The sequence below is a fragment of the Monodelphis domestica genome, chromosome 2, assembly GCF_027887165.1.
Source record: "Monodelphis domestica isolate mMonDom1 chromosome 2, mMonDom1.pri, whole genome shotgun sequence".
NCBI lineage: Eukaryota > Metazoa > Chordata > Mammalia > Didelphimorphia > Didelphidae > Monodelphis > Monodelphis domestica.
In genome coordinates, this window is record NC_077228.1 from 255,519,648 (window position 1) to 255,539,634 (window position 19,987).

Genomic DNA, 19,987 nt, shown 5'->3' on the forward strand with positions numbered 1-19,987 from the left:
TCACATCTATCAATCACAGTAGACGCTTTCCACAGGGCTGACCATTCTTAATTCACATCTTCTTTTGTTATCACCTTCTCTGAGCAGACTAAAATTTCACACCTCTTGCTAAGCTTGCCCTTTGTAAGTTGATTGACCTTTTAGTGATTAATTTAACCTTTATAGGTACTTAGCATCCTTTTGTATTAGATCTAAAAATAGACCTGGCTTAAGGTTTTGGCCTCACTATAAGTATGAGTTAGGGACTTTTTCATTGTTCAGTAAGGAGTTTTACAACTTTATCTTCCCCTAAAGTATGCCTAAGTATGGGTGGTGTAATGTTAAAGTTCTCAATACATTCCTGACTAAGTACCTCTATTGTTTAAAAAGGGGAATAGCTTAACCAAATCTTCTGAAGTAGAGTATGAGAAATTTTAAGATTCACAATACAGAAGTGATACTAAAATGGAGCTGGTCAGTATTTCCCTGAGGCTGCAGAGCTTTCTAGCTAGCTAACAGAGAGGGAGACTAGCCACAGTATCACCCAAACCCCAAACTAAGGGTTTACAAAGCTTGGATCAAGAGAATGCTCCATCTGTCCTGGATCAGACCACTGAATTAATCTGAAAGGTTGCAGGTCCCCAGCCTGAGTTGCCACTAAGATTCTTGATGGGCATAGCACTGGGTACCCAGAGAAAGTAGCCACAAGACCCCAGACAAGACAAATTAGGACCAAATGGGGTCCAGATAATCATTTGAGAAATGCACAGTCTGGCCCTGACACAGTCTCAATTTAGGAAGTGAAACTGGGTAGAGTAAAAGGAAGAAGTACAGCCAAGTTCAATACCACAACTCCTCCATATGAATCTAGAAAATGTTCCATGCTGAGTTCTAATGAGGAAATCCACGTAAAAAAACCCAAAACAACAGTCATTTGGTAGACCAAATAAATATAAGGAGATAGATGGAAAGGTCTTTGAACAATAAAGACAAGTTCTAACTAAGAATGGCCATGCAGGGCCTTCCAGTGCAGAAATATACTGTGCACCAGGGCAAGAAGTCCCAAGTCTAGTACTAGTGGCCCTAAACTCTTGCAAGATACAGGAATACATGACAACTGTTGTAGGAGAGCTTGATATTGTCTGGTTCCAGAGGGCTCCCACTTAAAGAATTACCAGGCTTCAATGAATCTTTTAAAAAAGAGGAATTTATTTGAGTGAATGGCAGGGAGGCAGGTTGTGAATTTTAAAACTACTCCACCAGACTCAGCCATACTTTAGAAGATCTGATTTAGGTACTTCCTGATTAGTAACAATGGAGATACTTGGTTTAACAGAATCAGGTCTTGGGAACTCTACATTGCTCCATCCTACTTAATTTAACAAGGTCAAGAATATCTGCACCATACTCAAGAATTAAGTATCTGAGGAAATGGCCTTCAACAGACATGTGCAGAAATAGCGGACAGACCCCTGGGCTGTCCTAAGTCAAGTTAAGCTATCATTGGTACAGATGAGATGCAGGAAAGTGACATAAAACCGTCTATATAAGGCACATCACTTCCTCTCTTCTCTCTCTTTTCCTGGAGAGGCATCTCTGGCTGGCAGCGTGCTAAGCGTTCCGACGTCTTGGCGTGGTGGCAGCTATTTGTCTGGGTTTTGGTGGTGAGTTTGCCCTTGAGCTAATTCGGGTTCAGGCATCTTGGCTGAGCCCTCTTGGAGTTCTGGCTGATTCCTTCTTCTTTCGCACTCCAAACCCTTACTTTCTAGATTCCCTAATCTTCCCGCCTGGTACAAGCCAGGTGGGAGAAAATCCTACATCCTTTCCTTCTCCCTTCTTAATTTCTTTCCACTATATTAATTAAGTCACCATAAAATTTCAGACTGACTTGGGTATTTTTATTTTATTATTTGGGATATCCATGGCGACCAATAATTAATATAATTTAGGTTACAATGCTAAAATTATCTTTACAAGGTCCAGGTGAAGTCTGCCTCAGTTGGGGAGAAGGGGTTTAGGATTTTTATATCCTAAAGGAACAGAATCTATGTGACCTGGAAAGGAAGGTGGGGAGGAGGACAAACAAGGAGGAATGGGTGACATTCCTGGGTGAGGTGCCTGGGGTAGAAGCACAGGTATACATTGTTTATGACATATTAAGCCCTGATCATAAAGGAGGGTGAGTTGCATATCTTAGAGAATCTAGTGATGTTTGAGGTACAAACAGAAGGTATACATCTGTGCTAAAACTCTTAACATAAAACTAGGGGAAATGCATCTAATACAGAAATAAATGTAGCTCTCTGAGAGTCCTTTGTTTATGCATTTGTCTCCTTGGTTGCCCCAGAGCCAGCTTTCTTCCACTGCCCTCATTCCTGGGGGCCAGAATCTAGGAATTCCTCCCTTACAGTTTGTGACCTGGGATTCCCTCTAGAGACTTGGGGCCTCCCAGGGGACCCTGCACCCCAATTCCACGGCTAGCAGCATTTTTGCTCATCATCCAGTCTGGATCACAGATACCGAACAATTGAGCAGGGGACCTGTACCTAGAAGTGGCATTCCAGGATAAGGAGTACTTATGGACCCAAAGCTGTATATTTGGTGGGAAGTGTAGAAGAAGCAAGCAGCACTTGTGTGACTGACTTCAGAGCAGAGTCTAAGTTCTAGCTTCCAGTCCAGTCTGAAGTCTGCAGAGCTATAACAAGGGCAGCAATCCCAGACCAAAAAGGCATCTATGGTTTTACCACTCTCAACCATGAGAGCTTTCCAGATAGCAAACAGTCCAGTAGCAGTCTACTGAAATTCTCACTAGAGGATTCCCATGCTCAGGTCAGGAACTTAAAGAGTTAAGACTATTAGGGCAAAAATCAGATTTTTCTTTAAGTCAGACCACTTTGGAGCACTGAGAAGCTTGTAGGTCTTCAGCCTGAACTGTCCTTGAAATTCTGGAATAAAACATTAAATGCATCAAGAAAAATGCAGTTCACAGAAGTCTAGGACATGAAGTATGAAATAAAAGAAAAAGAATTCTTCCATAAGGAACTATTATGATAGCAAATGTATGTTTTAAAAATTTGTACCCCAGCAGTATCTACTTTTCCTGGGGTTCCCTTTTCTTATGTTTTCTTCACTATGTTACATCCTGGTTTGGGTTTATCTATAAATTGGCTGATCCCACGCTGAGAGGGGTTTTGCTGGGGCTTGAGCTGGCCAGGCTGCTAAGGCTCTGGCTCATGTCTCTGCTCACTGAGAGAAAGAACCCTTTTCTCTCTTACCTAGTAATAAGTAAACCCTACAAGGTTAAATGATTTACAATGTTTATTTTTCTTTTACACAGAGAAGCTCAAAACCCTAAGATAAAAGAGTAACTCCAAAACAAGGATAAGCAAAGCATCAAAGAAAACATAACATAAAATTTTTGGGAGAGATGAAATGTGCTCTTTTTTTTTTAAGGATGAATAATGTTTTTCAAAATGAAAGTATTAGAGGTGGAAATGGAGAAGAAATTAGATTTATTGAAGAAAAAATTGGTAAAAGAATGAGCAACATGGCACAAAAGGTACAAAGCCTTACTCAGGCAACAAACTACTTGGAAATTGAATGGGCCAAACAGAAGCCAATGAGACAATAACAAATAAAAAATTAAATAGAGAAAAACTGAAAAAAAAAGGGGGAAAAAGATATCTCATAACAAAGCCTGGCCTGGAAAACTAATTGAGGAGAGAGAATTTCAGAATCAAGTCTATCTGAAAGCGATGGCCAAAAAAAAGGTGTAGATCCTTTCTCTTTTTTTTTAATTAACCTTTACCTTCTGTCTTAGAATCAATACTGTATATTGGTTCTGGGACAGAAGAGTGGTATGGGGATTAAGTGTTTTATTCAGAGTAATATAGCTAGGAAATGTATAACATCATATTTGAACCCAGACCCTCCCATCTCTGGCTTTGTTTTAAATTCACTGAACCACCTAGATGTCCAACAGACATCATATTTCAAGAAATCATGAAAGAAAATTTTAGAATCATGAGGTAAAGTAGAAATAGACTCAGTCACCTGAAACTCAAAATGAAGACCTCCAAAATTTAGGGCTTCCACTTCAAAGAAAAAATAATGCAAGTAGCTAGAAATAAAGAACTTGAATTCAACTTAGTTCACTACTATTTTAAAATAAAAATAAACCAGAGAGCTCGAAATATAATGTTCCAGAAGGAAAGAACCATTGATTTATGAGTTTACTGTGTGTAAAGCATCATACTAAACATTTTACAAATATTCTTATTTGATCCTCACAACAACTCTGGGAGGTTCTATTATCCCCACTTTACAGGTGAAGAAACTGAAGGGGACAGAATTTTAAGTGACTTGCCCAGGGTCATAAAACTAATAAGTATCTGAGGCTGAATTTGAACTTAGGTTTTTCTGACTCAGGTACAGGGCCCTATCTGTTGTGCCACCTAGCAGCAGAGGATATAAGCTTACAACCCAGAAAAAAATTTACTCAGTAAAATTATGGATGATCCTTCAAAGCAAAAAACCCAAAAGGATCAAATAGAGGACTTCCAAGCATTCCTGATGAAAAGACCAGAGCTATGTAGAAACTTTGAAGTGCAAACATAAGTGTTAAGAGAAACATTAAAAGGTAAACATGAGTGAACAATCATAAGTAATTACCTCCTAATGTAGAGAGGTGATACATGCATTATCTCTTAACCCTCATCAGGATTAAAGAGAATCTAATTAGTTAGAGGCCTGGGATTTGTTCTCTTATGTCTTGATGATCTTAAAAAAAATGGAAAAGAAGAGAAAGAATATACTTGTTGGGAGAGGGTATGAAGAATGGGGGAAATCATCTCATATAACTGGGGTATATAAGTAGGAGCCCATTCAAACAAGGAAGATGGAAAGGATCACTAACCTGGCTAAAGAAAGGGAAAACACACAGTTAGTTATAAAAATGCATTTTACTCAATAGGAAAATGGGAGGGAAAGGAGAAAAGAGAGGAGGTAGTAAGAGAGAAGTTAGATCAAAAGAGGGATTAGTCCTAAGCAAATCAGATCAAAAAAGTTGAAAATGTTTATAGCAGCTCTTTTTAAAGTGGCAACAAATTAGAAAAATGAATGGATTCCCACCAATTGGGAAATGACTGAATAAATTATAAAAGTGACAGAATACTATTATGTTGGAAAAAATGATAAAAGGAATGGTTTCAGAGAAACCTGGAAAGACTTTTAGGAACTGATGAGAATGAAATGAACAGAACCAAAATGGTTTGTAAAGTAACAACAACATTGTTTAAAAAAAAAAAATTAGGGATGCTCTACCAGGACCAACCAGAGAATTCATGATGAAAAATGCTCCTGATAAAGAGCTGATGCATTCAGAGTGAACACTGAAACATTTTTTTGACACAGCCAAAGATGTTTTACTTGATCATACATGTTTGTAAGAGAAGTTTTGTTTTTATTATTTCTCAATTAAGGGGAAGAAAGTGGGAGGAAGAGAAGGCAGATTTTTGTTGATTGAAAAGAATCCAATGGTAGAAAAAAAATATGACTGGAAGGATGAGTAAACAAACAAAAAATAACTTCCTTGACAAAGATTATGGCACCAGGGATGCCTACAAACCCAAAAGAAGAGATTGACTCCAAAAAATTAACACGCAAAGCCTCAAAGAAAGATTGATCTTGGAAACAAATTTATTCTTGTTTCTAAAATTCTAGTATTCTTTGAAGAATTAAATCAATAATTTTAATTTCACAAATTAAATGAGAATGCTAGAGGAGAGAATTTGGAAAAATAATTAAAGCTTTGGATTTTATAATAAAATTATTACGAAAGGCAAAAGATATAAGGACCCTTCCTGAAAAATTCCCTTATACTGTTAAGGATATTTACCATATTCCAGGTTATCAAGACTCATAACTTCAGTGTTACCTTGGACTCCTCATTCTCTTTGACTCCACATATCCAATTTGCTGTCAAATCTCATCATTTGAACCTTCAAAACATCTCTTCACAGCCTCCACCCTCATTCAGGCCATCTCACTAGTATGTTCATTGAATCTCCAGGCCTCAAATCTCTCACACTACAGTCAGCTGCAGAAACAATTTTCCTAAAGTGTAGGTCTGATCATGTTAGTCCCCTACTTAATAAACTGGAGTTTATTTCCAATAACAAATGCAAATTCCTATTTGTTTGGTATTTAAAACTCTTCCTACCCTGGCCCCTTCCTACCCTTGCTACACTTCATGAATTCTTAATGATCCAACTGTGGGGAATAAGAAGAATTAATGTGACCTCTGGGTAGACATCCATCCTAGCACCCCTGACCCCACCCCTCCCCATTAGGATGTGGAAAGTCTATTTAGGCTTTCAGAATAAGACTTCAAGGACATTTTGATATTGTGACAGGACCAGTGAGTTGGGAGGTCTCTTATCTCATTTCAAAGCTGAAAATTATTAAGCTATCCTTATCTCCTCATATGGATAGAAGCTAAAAGAGTCACTCTAAAGACATAGCTACCTCCCCATAACTTCATCTGCTGAGGAACTCACTTGCTGTTTTCGGATAGGGATAGGCTTTGTGCCTAGATTGTAAGTTCTGGCCCCCAGACAACAGGGTGTCAGACGGGAGGGGTGGAGTGAGGTGGGGGTCTTGTTTCAAAAACCTATATCTTTGTATCTGCACCCATGCATTGCATTTGCCACTAGGTCTTCTCATGAGAAAGTATAACGACTGCTTCTACTCTCTGACTTAGGTTTGTTAATTGAGTGAGTGGTCATTTTTATCCCAATCACAGTATACTGGTTTCTTGGCTGTTCCTCACATTGGTCACTCTTATCTCCCTTACTACCCTTCCCCCCTCCTCCATTCATCTCTGCAGTTTGTTTCCCTGTTTTTTTTCCAAGACCAATATTGCCTATAATGCGGGAGGAAAGCTACCAGAGACTTTTCCTCTACCTTTATATAATTGTCTCTCCCATTAGGATGTGAGCTCTTTTTGCAGGCTTTGTGCATTGCATAGTGCTTGATAGATGGTAATAATAATAATAGTAGTAGTAGTACATCATATACACATTATTACACATTTTAAAATCAATTTTTATTTATATATTTTGCTACTATATATAATATAAATAAAATAAATATTTTATATGCTTATTATTACACATGGTAAGAACCTAAATGCTTGTGGATTGCCCTAAATACTAGAACGGTTCCCTTCACCTCTGCTTTCTTCAGAACCCAGCTACAACACCACCACCTATTATAAAACCTCTACTCCCCCAGCTCCTGGGTCCTCCCTCCAAATGCCTAGTATTTACTGTGTATATATGTTGTATATACTTCTCTATGTACTATCAGTCACTAAGCTTTTATTAAGGCCCAGGCTTACTGTGCCAGGCTATGATCATGGAGCTCACAAAATAATGAAGGACAAAACAAGCAAATTGTGTGCAAAAGAGATACAATCAAGAGAAATTGGGGATCAAGGCGAGGCCCGGTGGAGTGAGGGACGGGGTAGGGAGGAGGGGAATGGAGCAGGGGGATGGAGCAGGGGAGGCGCCGCCCGCGTAGGGTCTGGCAGCAGCGCGTTCGGGGGTTCGGTGTGCGCAAGCGCAAACCTCTCTCAGGCCTGGAAGCCCGTGGTCTTTGTCCACTCTGGAGGCGGCGCGAGAGGTGAGTGTAGGGGCAGCTTGAACCTCTGCACCCATACTGCGGAGGGATAGGGCGGCAACCCCAAGCAGGCTTGGAGACTTGGGGATCCAGCGGGCAGAGGAAGGGATGAGAGGGGCGGGCAGGCACGCGGCCAAGGGAGGTGTGGGGGTGAGCGCCTTACGGGGATGGGGCCTCTGACCTTAGTGCTGTGGCCCGGCCGGCGGCTGTGTACCGGGAAGTGATTGGGGTCAAATCGACCCGCCTCCTGACCCAGTTTCCCACCCCTCCGAGTGTGTTTCCGCGGGGGGGGGGGGGGGGGCAGTGCGTGTGTGCGTGCGTGCGCGCGCGCGCACTAAAATTGGGAGGGGGCCTCCGAAAAGTCTCCATGTTCGGGGAGAAGTGCGTGGGGAGATCTTATTTGCATTTTATGTGTCTGTGCATCCCCACCTACCCCCAGGAACTGGATCTCCTTTGTAGTTGTGCTCGATGGCTTATTCACTTTCTGGCCCTGAGTTTTCCTGCATCTCTTGTTCTTTGTAGGACTCTAAAGGCCTAATTCAGGATCGGAGGCTACAGGGTCCACCGCGGCTGGACACTGCCCCTTTCTCTCCTTCCCACCTCTTCATCCCTTCAGCAGCCCTTGGCGGATTCTACTGGAGCTAAGTCAGGACTCCAGGACTATCTTTCAGTTAGAGGATGAATGTGACAACTTAAAGAGACATTGCCTCGGCACTTACAGGCCCCAGAGAAACATTTCTGAGCTCGAAGGTGGAGGCCACCAAACCAGAGAGGCAAGAGACTCATAGAAGGGAGAAGATCCTGGAGTTTCAGGAGTAATTACTGAACAGTCTACCAAGGGAGATCAAGGCTTTGAAGTCCATGAGGAGAACCCCAAAGGAGTTAACTATGGAGAAGTCAACTCAGGTGATTGAGGAGGAAGGTGAGAATGGTACTGAAGGTTAACTTTTGGTAGAAAACAAGAAAACGGACACGAGTAGAAAGATTGGGGAAGAGCACAAACTACTTGGACTCAGTAAAAGAAAACCGAGCCCCACGATAAATCTCTTATATCACATTAATCAGGCCAAAGGCCCCTTTCCAACTGTTATTTATGTGTAGCTTCTAAAGTGGGGGGAGGGGGGAGGGGGGAGGAGAGAAGCATCTTTTTTCTGTATTGCTCCTGCTGTTGAAGTTAAGGGGATAACAACTATCTTCCTTGCCCTCCAAAGGTTGATGCCACTCCAAGAAGGCAGCATAGTATATTTAAAGAAACATTGGACTGGGAGTTAAAAGACCTAAGTTCAAATCTAATTCTGTTATGCCTTAGCTGTGTAGCTGTGAATGGCTTGTTTAATTTCTGATTCTGAATTTTCTTCAACGTAGCAATAATAATTCCTGTACTACCCACCTTGCAAGATTTTTATGAGACTCAAAGAGATGTCTTTAAGGAGTTTTGTTGCAGGAAGGTGCTTTTTAAAATGTTAGCTGCTCTTATATCACATTATCCAGCACAAAGACCCCTTTCCAGTGGCTCTTCTGATATTAAATAAATGAATATGAGAATTTGAATTTCTTTATAGCTATGATTTCATTTTGTCATCATATAGACCCTGAATCAAGTATCAATCAAGTGACTGATTTTAGGCTCCAGCTAGTTATAGGTAGAGACTGGACTAGAATTCAGTTTTCTGTTGTATCTCTATCAGGAAAAAAAAAAATTCATTTCCCCCAAATAATTTAGCATATTGTTCTGTAGCAAAGGATAAGACAGAGGATTTTATTTTTAAAGTAAAATTTTATATTTCCTTATGAATGAAGAGGCACCTGAAGCACACAGCTCTGGAAAGAGAGAATTGGAACTTCAGCATTTAAGTTCTAATTCCCAGAGTAGAGATTTCTCCTAAAATTCTCTGATCATTGGAATGGTTGGATATCCAAAGAGCAATGACTCTGACATTGATTTCTTATCTTGAAAGCAGATAATGAGTTTTTCAGTTTTCTTTTCTTCAGTTTCTTTTGAAGGAGATGCTCTAGTAATTGTGGGGTCTAGTTGGTAATTTAGGACAGCACTGCCTTTTCCTAAAGTATCACTTTTCCTTTCCCAGCTCAGTCTTTTCGGGACTCTTCCCTTCCCCAAGAAAGGAAGACCCAAGAGGTAGGAACAGCTGCTCTTCAACTGACAGCCAGGTCTCATGTAAGTTGAACTTTTTTCCCCCGAAATAGACTCTTAGTTCTCAAAATATGGGCACTTTTATCTACCTACCTCTAGAGTATCTTAGTCATAACAGAGAGTCATAGACTTGAGCCCTTATGCCAGGAGACTAAATTGTGGGATCTAAGAATTAGAGATTTGATGCTGTTATCCTCTGACCACGTTAGTGCTTGACTATAACCACTGTTTCCACCTCTGCTGTTTTCTTGTGGTTGAATGGACCTCATGGAGAATGCTCTCCATTTTCTTAGTGTTTTATTATGTTTTTCTTGACTTTTCTATAATTACCCTTTCACTTAACAGGAATTCATTGATTAGCCAACCCTATGTAGTATATGCTTAATATTCTATATGTATATTGCAATGTATATGTAGGAATATAAAATAGAGTGTACATATTCATCTAAATCATTTTCCAGTCCTGACATGTAACTTCTCATTCTTTTTTCTCCTCTCTTTTTCCCCCCCTTTTCTTTTTTTTTCTTGTAAACTCAGAGAAAAAAGTATGCTCCTTTCCACTTATACTCTGGACTTTTCTACCTTTCAGGAACATTACTTCCACAACCTTTATTGTCATCTTCTTTGACAGTAGCATTTTCTCTTCCTACATAGACTTACCCTAAATTCCCAACACTATACTGTCTGACTTTTCCTCTTAGAACTTTACTGTGACTTTTCCTGAAGATCACTAATGATTACCTTGTAGTCAGACTCACATTTCTGGACACTCTTAACCACCTATCTTGACTTTGAGTACAAATCACTGTTTTAATTTTCATACATTTTCTCTTTCTTCTTCTAGTAGGACTATAACAGGCAGGAATGAAGAAAGATGAACTTTAGTGTCAAGATTGAGAATTGTTATGACAGGGACAAAGGAAGTGTAGGGTTCTATTTAGTGCAGTGTATGAATTTAATCATGTGTAGCTATGGGTGTCTTGGGTAAAATGGGAAAATGCAAGTATTTAATCTTACTTCTTGGTGAGGGAGAAGAAGAGGTATGATGGTTTTGGGGTTCATAAGATCATAAATTTAGAGCATCTAGCCAACCCTTTATTTTATATTTGAGGGAAATGACCATAGAGTTTAAGTGAGTGGGTTCATCCAGGTCATACACGGTAGTAAATGACAAGCAAGATTTGGACTTAAATAAACTCTTTGAGAGTAAGGATTGCTTCATTTCTTTTTTCCTTTTTTTGTATCCTTAGCCCCAGAACAGTGCCTGGCACATAATAGGCATTTGATATTTGGCTGTTGATTGATTGATCCACATGGTAGGTAAGGACATTGTACTCAGATCTAAGACACTGATCATGTTTGGGGTCTTGGAGATGAGGCTATGCCATATAATAGTGAAGTCTAGGATGTGGCCAAGCTAGTGATTACTGGGCAGAAGGGTGAATAAAGTCAATTGAGTTCAAAGGTCAAGGAACTATGTTGTGGTGTCATCATGAGCATGAATGCCGCAGGATAACGGTAATTGAAAGGTAGCACTTAAGACAGGGTACTAAATTAACCAAGAAGGTAGCAGTTAGTCAGAAGGGGAAAGAGGGCATTATGGTACATGATAGTGGCAATGATTTGGAGATTCTGTTAAAGGTAGGTAGCATGGATTTTGAATGAAGAAAAGTAAAATGTGGGTGATGGTTTAGGGGCCTGGAATTGGTACTGGGATACAAGGAGCAGATGAATCTTTCCATTATTTAAGAGAAAGCAAGAGAAAAGAGGAGGGGTGCATAGTGCGGTCTTGGCACAGCTAGGTTTCTAATAAGGTGAAGTGGTAAAATAAAGGTGAAATTTTTCAAGTTTCAGAAAATTTGCCTCAAATCAATAACATATTCAATAGAGTGAAATAGGAAGGGATTATAGAGGAAATAATTGAAGAAAAATAGAGTGGGAGTTTAATAGATAGATGTGAAAATTTGAGTTTAGGTAGCAAAGGTTTGCACTGAAAAGTGAGACAATGAAAGCTGTAGGTTGGTAGTGAGAGCAGGGGTTTGTATTTGTGGCTGAATCTTGGAGTATTCTTATTAGACTAATTGTGAATATTGCCCAAGAACCAACCTCCCAGAATAATTCTACACAAAACTTAAACTCCAAGTATTTTGAGTGGCCTTGCCACTTGCCCTTGTGGGGATGGGCAGATCTTCATCTTAACCTCTGTCCACACTCTCATGTGGAAGACATAGGGATAAAACCTAATGTTTCAAACTATAGCATCTAACACAAAATGTCTTTTATTCAGAAAGTATTTATTAAATACCTACTGTATACCAGGCATAAAAAATACAAAAATGAAACAGACCCTTGCCTTCAAGTAACTTACTTCTGTTGTGTTCTTTAATACAGATTTAAAACTTTCAACATTATTCCATACAAAAGACCAGAGAGTCTTTGGCCAAACTTGTATGCCAGAGGGTTTTTTTAATAGCCTTTTGTTGTTCAGTCATGACCCCACCTTGAATTTTCTTAGCACAGATACTGGAGTGGTTTGCAATTTCCTACTCCAGCTCATTTTACAGATGAGAAAACTGAGTCAAACAGGGTTAAGTGACTTGTCCAGGGTCACACAGCTAGTAAATATCTGAGGCTAGATTTAAGTTCCAGTTTTCCTGACTCTAGGCCTGGTGCTCTATCCACTGCACCGTCTAACTGTCCTTTTTATTGCCCAGCTTAGTGCAAATAGTGAGGATTCTGTAGAGATTGCTTTTCAGAAGAGATTTAAGATACTATTGGGCATTTTAAGGGGAGAATAATGGACATAATACCTTTCAGACAAGCTCATCTGATCTTCTTTCTAGAATTTAGATATTTAAAACTTTCTAGAACATGAAAATCTTGGATTCTTCTCATAGGCTTCTATAGTCAAGCTTTCTGCTCTAAATGATATTGTTACTCTCCCTTGCATCTACAGGCCTTAGGAATCCTCTTACTAGTGAGGCATTACTATACCAGAATTCAAGGAAAAATCACAAGTTATGTATAGGTGGACAGTTACAGGTACTATTACATAAACTAGTTGTGTCCAGTTTTGGACTCTGGAATCTTTGGACCTAGATTCATCACCTCCCATTGCTCTTCAACTTTATTCTACCTCTAACTCATTCTTAGCCAAGATAATTTTTTTATTTGACCATCCCAAGAATTGTGTCATTCTTTGCATTCTACATGGTGTTTCTACCTTAAATCCAAGCTAAATTACCTATTTACCACCTTTTTTGCCTTCATATATGTCTTGGAATGACATTCCTCTATGTGACTCTTCAAGTTACACTTCATGTCCATTTTCATAAAGCTACCTTCCACTGTAATCTATTTTTTCCTTCGGATTGTGTGGCTCTTACTTTTCCCAAGACTTAAAAACTTCTGTTTTCCAGTTTCTTGCATTTCCCTCTTCTCCTTAATAGCAATGTCATAAACTCCTAAGAGACAGAGACCATCTCATACTTTTAAAAAATAAATATTGGTGTGATCAAGCACAGTGCCAAAACATACATACTTCATTTGAGACTGATGCTGTGCTACCCATTTCTCATATACCTTTATCTGCTTTCCTTAATACTGCTAATATCACTACTCATCTAAAAGCCATGTAGGATTTATGTATTATTTCTTGGGGAAAGAGGGACAGTTTGGCAAGAGATGATCTTGGGGTTTGTAAAAATGTATTTGGTGTTTCAGGAATTAGTGACATTCAAAGATGTGGCCATGGATTTTACCCCAGAGGAATGGGGGCAACTGGATCCTGCTCAGAGGGATGTTATGCTGGAGAACTATAGGAACCTCGTCTCTTTGTGTAAGGACAGTTCTCCCTTGTGACTTGGTATCTGATTTTGAGAAATTGATTTTATATGTGTTTATAGCACCTGGAGTGTTTTGCTGGATTTTGGCTTGGGTTTTAGGGTTCAAAGATTCCCAATTTCCTCTTAGACTGAGAGAAAAGACATTAACTCTTCCAATTTCCATGTCTATCCTGCTAAAAGTGAAAATGGGCAACATCATTGTGCTACCTCTGAAATGTTATGGTTTTCCTATTTTCAGTTTCCCTATGCCAGGGGATTTTCCTTGAGGTCTCAGTGCAGATGCTTCCATGGGTGGGAATTTACTATCTTTTAGCAAGAAAAGTGAAATAAACTCCCTGATTAGTCTTCCCCATTCTCCTTAGAGTTCTAAACACCTTGTTGATCATACCTTTCTCTGAGCCTTTTGATAATGCTTTCTTTTCCCTATTGACCAAAAGGCTGGAACTGGGTTCTGGGATGGTTAAAACATCAGTCTCATTTATTTCCCAATGAACAGGGCTTCCAGTTTCCAAACCTGATGGGAGCTCTAATTTTGATCAAGGAGAAAATCAGTGGATGATGGAAAGAAAAGTCCCAAGAGGCACCCGTCCAGGTGAGCAAGTAAGAATTAGCGTAGGGTGTTAAGTCAAATGTATTCCATTAGTAAGAGAGTAGCAGCTTTGAATGATCATTTTGGACATTGTTTTCATCTTGCTGTTCTCCTGCCTCCATCTCCCTTCCAATCCCCTCTGTCCTGACATCTCTTCTTTCACTTTTTCATACTCAGAAAAGAGAATCTGTTTCTTTCACAATTCTTTCTGTTCTATAGCAGCTGACTCGCCTTCATCTAAGTCCTCAACTTCCTTTACTTTTGGTGCTTTGATTCTCTTTCCTGTCTTCTACATATACAACACTAGGTATCAGTTTGATACTTTTTTTCCTTTGTACTTCCTTGATGGTCCCCTCTCCTCTCCCCCACCCCCTGTAAGGTCCTCAGTTGCCTTTATCGGTTCAGGTCCTGCACATACTCTGGTAGTGTTGTAAAGAAAAGTCGCAGAGCACTGAAGCAATCAATCAGTTTAGAGAATGTTTTAGTAATTCAGGTTGAGAATTTTTTTACCAGAAAATGAAGAGTAATTTGACTTCTAGACACTCCTCTCATACATCGTGTTATATTACATTCTAGATGGTTATTTTGCCTTATAAACTCCTGTCTTGTTCACTGGCTCTTTTTCTTTCCTATTTCCTCCTCCTTACCCCCTCTGCCCTCAGTAATTGTTGGATTCTTCAAGGTTCTGTCCTATACCACCTCTGCTCTTCTCTCTGTATTTTTAATCTTGTATTCTTATAACTACTTCTTTTGTAAAGTTCATAAAGGTACATTCACATAGTAAGTACTTGGTAAATCTCCATTGAATTGAATTGAAATCCTTTCTTTGTTGATGATGACCCTAAAAGTTTGTATTATAAGCCCTATCACTTTACATTCTAGTCCTATATTTCCACCTACCTGTAAGAATTTGTATACAATTGATCCCTATTCTTCCTATATTTCCTGTAGTCAAAATCTCAATTTTTATATGTAGTATGCCTAGACTAGAAACTTGTTTTCAACTATTCCCTTTCCTTCATTCCTTATAGGCAGTTAGTCACTACCTCTTAACTAGTTATTTCTTTGATTCTCCCTTTATTTAACACTCCCAGTGTTTTGACCCTAATGATCTCATTCTTGCATTATTGTTATATCCTGAATAATTTCCTTCACTCTTGGCTTAAAAAGATATATTTATATATTTTAACAGTGCTATCAAAGGATGGACAGGATTTAAATACATGGAAACTATGTAAGGGTTTTTTGAGTACTAAACAGGTATTACTCCCTCATGTCGTACACCATGATTTATGTAGGATCCTGTTTGATATATGTAGGAGACAGTAGTTAAGCTTGATTGAAATTTACAGAGTTTTGAGGTACATTCGTAAATGTATATGAGTGGGTGAGGAATCTTTCAAAACTATGCAGAAGAACTTAATGTAAACAGCTTTTTTTTTATCATCCATGTGCCAGATAGATTAAAATAGGGAGATACCAGAGGTGGAAAAGACCAACTAGAAGGCTGTAGTATAGCAGTTTAAATGTTGATAGCCTCAATTGCAGTGGGAATAGAGAAAAGGAGAATTAGTTAGGTGGCACAATGTATAGGGTACTATACTAGAGTTAGGAAGTTATGAAGACCAAGTTTAAATCTGGGCTCAGACACTTAGTAGTATGTGACTAGCCAAGTTGAGTTTCTGTAGCTGCAAAATAAGGATAATAATAGCGCTTACCTCCCAGAGTAGTAAGAATCAAATGAGAAACATTTGTAAAGCACTTAGCAGTGTCAGGCAAATAGTAGGTGCATGATAAATGCTTGTTTTCTTCCTAATTTGAGAGATAATGCAAAGAAAGAATTTATGGGTCTTAGTGAATGATTGGCTTTGAGAGCAAAAGAAGGGGGGGGGGAGCTTTACATTTAGAAAAATGGGTAATAGTGGTATTCTATTTTTTCCATTTTATTTAATTGATTAATTAAGAAAATTTTTCCATGGTTACATGATTCATGTTCTTTCCCTCTCCTCCTTCCACCCCCATCTCCTGTACCCTATGTGCAATTCCAGTAGTGGTGTTCTTAAGATCAAGATAATGAAGTTGTGAAGTTTAGCCCTTTTGGAGAGGATAAGTTTGCTTTTGTACATCCAGATCTCTGTATTAGTTGCTTTCATTTTATGTTTAGATTTGCAAGGCTAGTAATGTCAAAAAATGTTCAATATAACACTCCAATTGGAACAATAGTTAAAAATTTAAAAAAACAGAATCACAAAATCTTAGTGTTACAAGGAACCTTAGAGAATATTTAGTCTAAACCATATATTACCAAGAATTAACAGATTGTCATCCAACTGCTTGAAGACTTTGAGGAAGAAAGAACCTAATACCTCCTAAAATCTCCCATTTCACTGTTAGAGAGTTTTCATAGAGAATTCTTATATTTAGTTAAAATATATTTTCCCATTTAAAAAGTGCCTTGAGGTCATAGAATGTTTGTATTCCTTGCATCTTGCATGATGCTTTCTACTCAATGGGTTCTTAATAAATGTTGGTTGTTTTGAATTGAAATACCACCACTTTGGATGTCTGAGGCTCAAAAGAACACATTTAATCCTTTTTTTTCATATAATGTCATTTCAGTTTTTTGAAGATAGCTACCTTAGTTCTTCTCTGTTCTATGCTAGGCATTTCCAGTTCTTTATAGCCCCTTTTTCCTAAAATGTGGTTCCATGAATTGAATACAATTTTCCAGAAGTGGCTTTATAGAAATGGCCTTGTTGGCTGCCTTGTCACATTATTGACTTTAATTGTTTTTGCTTTCACAAGAATGGTTATAACTAAGATTCCAGACCATTTTTAGAGGAACTGTTGTCTAGCTATTTCTTCCTTAATCCTGTACTTGTGAAATAGATTTTATAAGACTATACTTGTCTTTATATATTATTGAAATTAGTTTGCACCTTTTTATTAATCATTTTTGTTCATTCCTTTCCAACTCAAGTATAATTTCCCTTGTCAGAGAAGACAAGCAAAATAGTTCTGCTTTCTGTATTCTCTTTTACAGTTCTAATCATACTGAGCAACAGTATCTTTCTTTTCTCCTTTTTTCTCCTAAATATAACTTTAAAAACCCTTTTTTGTTGTACTTAGTATTTTTAAGAGTCAATGTGTAAAGGTTAAAATTATGATTGAGACTGAATGTAATAATTATATTTGGTCACCAAGGATTTTACTTATAAAATCCTAATGAAACACCCAAACTCAGCTGGAAATTTTATGGTGATTTAATTGATATAGTGGAGGAGATTAAGAAGAAGGAAGAAGGAGGGGGCTAATACCAGGCAGAAAGATTAGGAGATCTAGAAAGTAAGGTTTTGAGTATGAAGGAGGAAAGAATCAGCCTGACCTCCAAAGGGGCTTAGCTAAGATGCCCGAACTTGAATCAGCTCAAGGGCAAAACTCACCACCAACACTCCAAGATTTTGAAACGCCTAGCACACTCTCAGCCAGAGTCCTTTCCAGGGCAAGAGCAAGAGAGAGGAAGTGATGTGCCTTATATAGATGGTTTTATGTCACTTTCCTGAGTCTCATCTGTACCAATGATCGTTTAGCTTGACTTAGGACAGCCCAGGGGTCTGTCTGTTTTTCTGCACATGTCTGTTGAAGGCCATTTCCTCAGGTAATTAAATCGTGAGTTTGATGCAGACTTTCCTAATCTTGTTAAACTAAGAAGGGTGGAGAAATGTAGAGTTTCCAAGACCTGATTCTGTTATTCCAAGTATCTCCATTGTTACTGATCAGGAAATAGCTAAATCAGATTTTCGAAAGTACAGTCTGATTAGGGTGGAATAGTTTTAAAATTCACAAATGTGATATAGTAGTTGAAAAGTTGACCTTGAAGATAGGAAGACCTGGACTAAGATCATGTCTCTGACACACAGTGGCTGTGTGACTTTGAAGAAGGCATGGCCAATCAGTGCCCTACGCCTCTGGCTCTCTAAGCCTATCAATTGTGGATTCCACTTTGGTGGTCTGTATATGTGTCAGTGCCTATGCCTCAGTGTGGCTTCTCCACTGGTTGCCTCTGATGCTCTGAGGTTATAGTTTCTATATCCTGCAGATCAGGTGAAGAAAAAAGCTCATTGTCTGGAAGCTCATTGTCTGAACTGCAGGGACAAACTGTAACTGAACTACTTCTCAAACCAGATGCTGTAAGTAATGAAGCATGTAAACCTGGGCAGATAGTACAGTATAAAACTGATAGAATTGCTGATGCAAAACTGGGAAGTGAGGTGAAAGATGATCATTTAAGGTTGTATTTTAGGAATGGCAAAAGACAGATGAGTTTCATTCCCCACTACTGGTAGTTGCAATGCTGAAGTAGAAGATTCTGAATGCAATAGTAAAGAGTTTTTTTCTAATTATGTCTGTAGCAAATATTACTGATAAGGGGAAAAGAATATAATCTTAAACTGTACACATTTTATCACCAACCGAATACTCTTAATAATACTGAAAATGGAAGGAAAAAACTCCAAAACTGGTTTGAGGAGAGAGCTATTACATGATTAGAAAATTTCACATTATAAATTCTAAATATTTCACAGGACCTTATAGAAATTTCGAACCCAAACAGCGGTGATTGTACATTAGTCTTATTTTATATCTCCTGGCATCACTTTTGTACTAGTCTGATGTCATGGTAATTCTTAGCTACAAACATTTCTAATTGTATCAATAAAGGGTGTAAATATTTCCTTGATCACAATAGAGGAGAAGCTCTCTTCTACTGGGCACAGGTATCAGATTCAAGAGTTTTGTTTCTTTCCCTGGTTAGTGGCTCATGGGACAAGATAGGAGGGAACAGCTTTCCTGCCACTGAGGCAAAGGGTTCAGGTTCTTAATCCTTGCTTTTTTTGGTGAAGGCAGGAATTCTTGCCTGTGAACATGCAGCTGCCAAGAGTCAAACCCTGGTCAGTGTTACAGACAAAAAGAGTGGTTGCTATGAACTGTGACCGCGAAAATGTGAGTTTCAAGACTGTGAATTGCCCAAACTGTAAAGATAATTTTTAGCTTCTTGATTTTAATATCAAAAATAAGTAGTTGCCATGGGAAAAATTCCCAAAATATGAAATACCCAAGTCAGCTGGGTTTATGGAGATTTTAATTAATACAAATGAAGGAATTAAGGAAAGGGAGAGAGACAGAGTAAGAAGAAATAATAGGAAAAGGCTAGGGCCCAGGCCATGGCCTAGGCCTTTTTCTTTAAGAGAGAAACTAAGTCAGTCTTTTAATCATTCACCACAAGATCTTTCCAAGCAAAATTCTAGTGTTCAGAGAGCCCAGCTCTCAGTTCCTGACCTCCTTTTAAAGAGAATTTTCTCTTATGTCACCTCCTCTAAATTTTCACATCTACCAATCACAGTGGACATTTTCCACAAGACTGACCATTCTTAATTCTTAGTTCTCACCTTCTCTGGGTAGATTATATCTTCTGAGTACTTCTCATCTCTTTTGTTAAGCTTGCCTTTTGTAAATTGATTGACCTTTTGTGATTAATTTGACCTTCATAGGTACTTAGCACCCTTTTGTATTAGATCTAAAAATAGACCTAGCTTAAGGTTTTGGCCTCACTATAAGTATGAGTTAAGTACCTTCATTGTTCAATAAGGAGTTTTACAACTTTATCTTCTCCTAAAGTATGCCTAAGTATGGGTAGAGTAATTTTAAAGTTCCCAATACATTCCTGATCAAGTACCTCCA

The 19,987-nt window shown here is 38.6% G+C and overlaps 1 protein-coding gene across 7 annotated transcripts in view; it reads left to right on the forward strand.

The window, feature by feature from the left end:
- Positions 1-19,987, forward strand: part of LOC100618250 (zinc finger protein 286A) — a 73,636-nt gene that overhangs the window by 44,009 nt on the left and 9,640 nt on the right. Inside the window, exons 1-6 of one of the 7 annotated variants that reach the window (XM_056814271.1) lie at positions 7,585-7,662; positions 8,182-8,581; positions 9,747-9,835; positions 11,062-11,131; positions 13,535-13,649; positions 14,153-14,248. In XM_056814271.1, the coding sequence (XP_056670249.1) occupies positions 13,562-13,649; positions 14,153-14,248 (184 nt within the window). In that variant the 5' untranslated portion in view covers positions 7,585-7,662; positions 8,182-8,581; positions 9,747-9,835; positions 11,062-11,131; positions 13,535-13,561. Of the gene's footprint in view, positions 1-7,563; positions 7,663-8,181; positions 8,582-9,746; positions 9,836-11,061; positions 11,132-13,534; positions 13,650-14,152; positions 14,249-19,987 lie in introns of those variants that run through there. The other 6 variants (XM_056814268.1, XM_056814269.1, XM_007483089.3 and 3 more) reach the window with 6 other exon arrangements.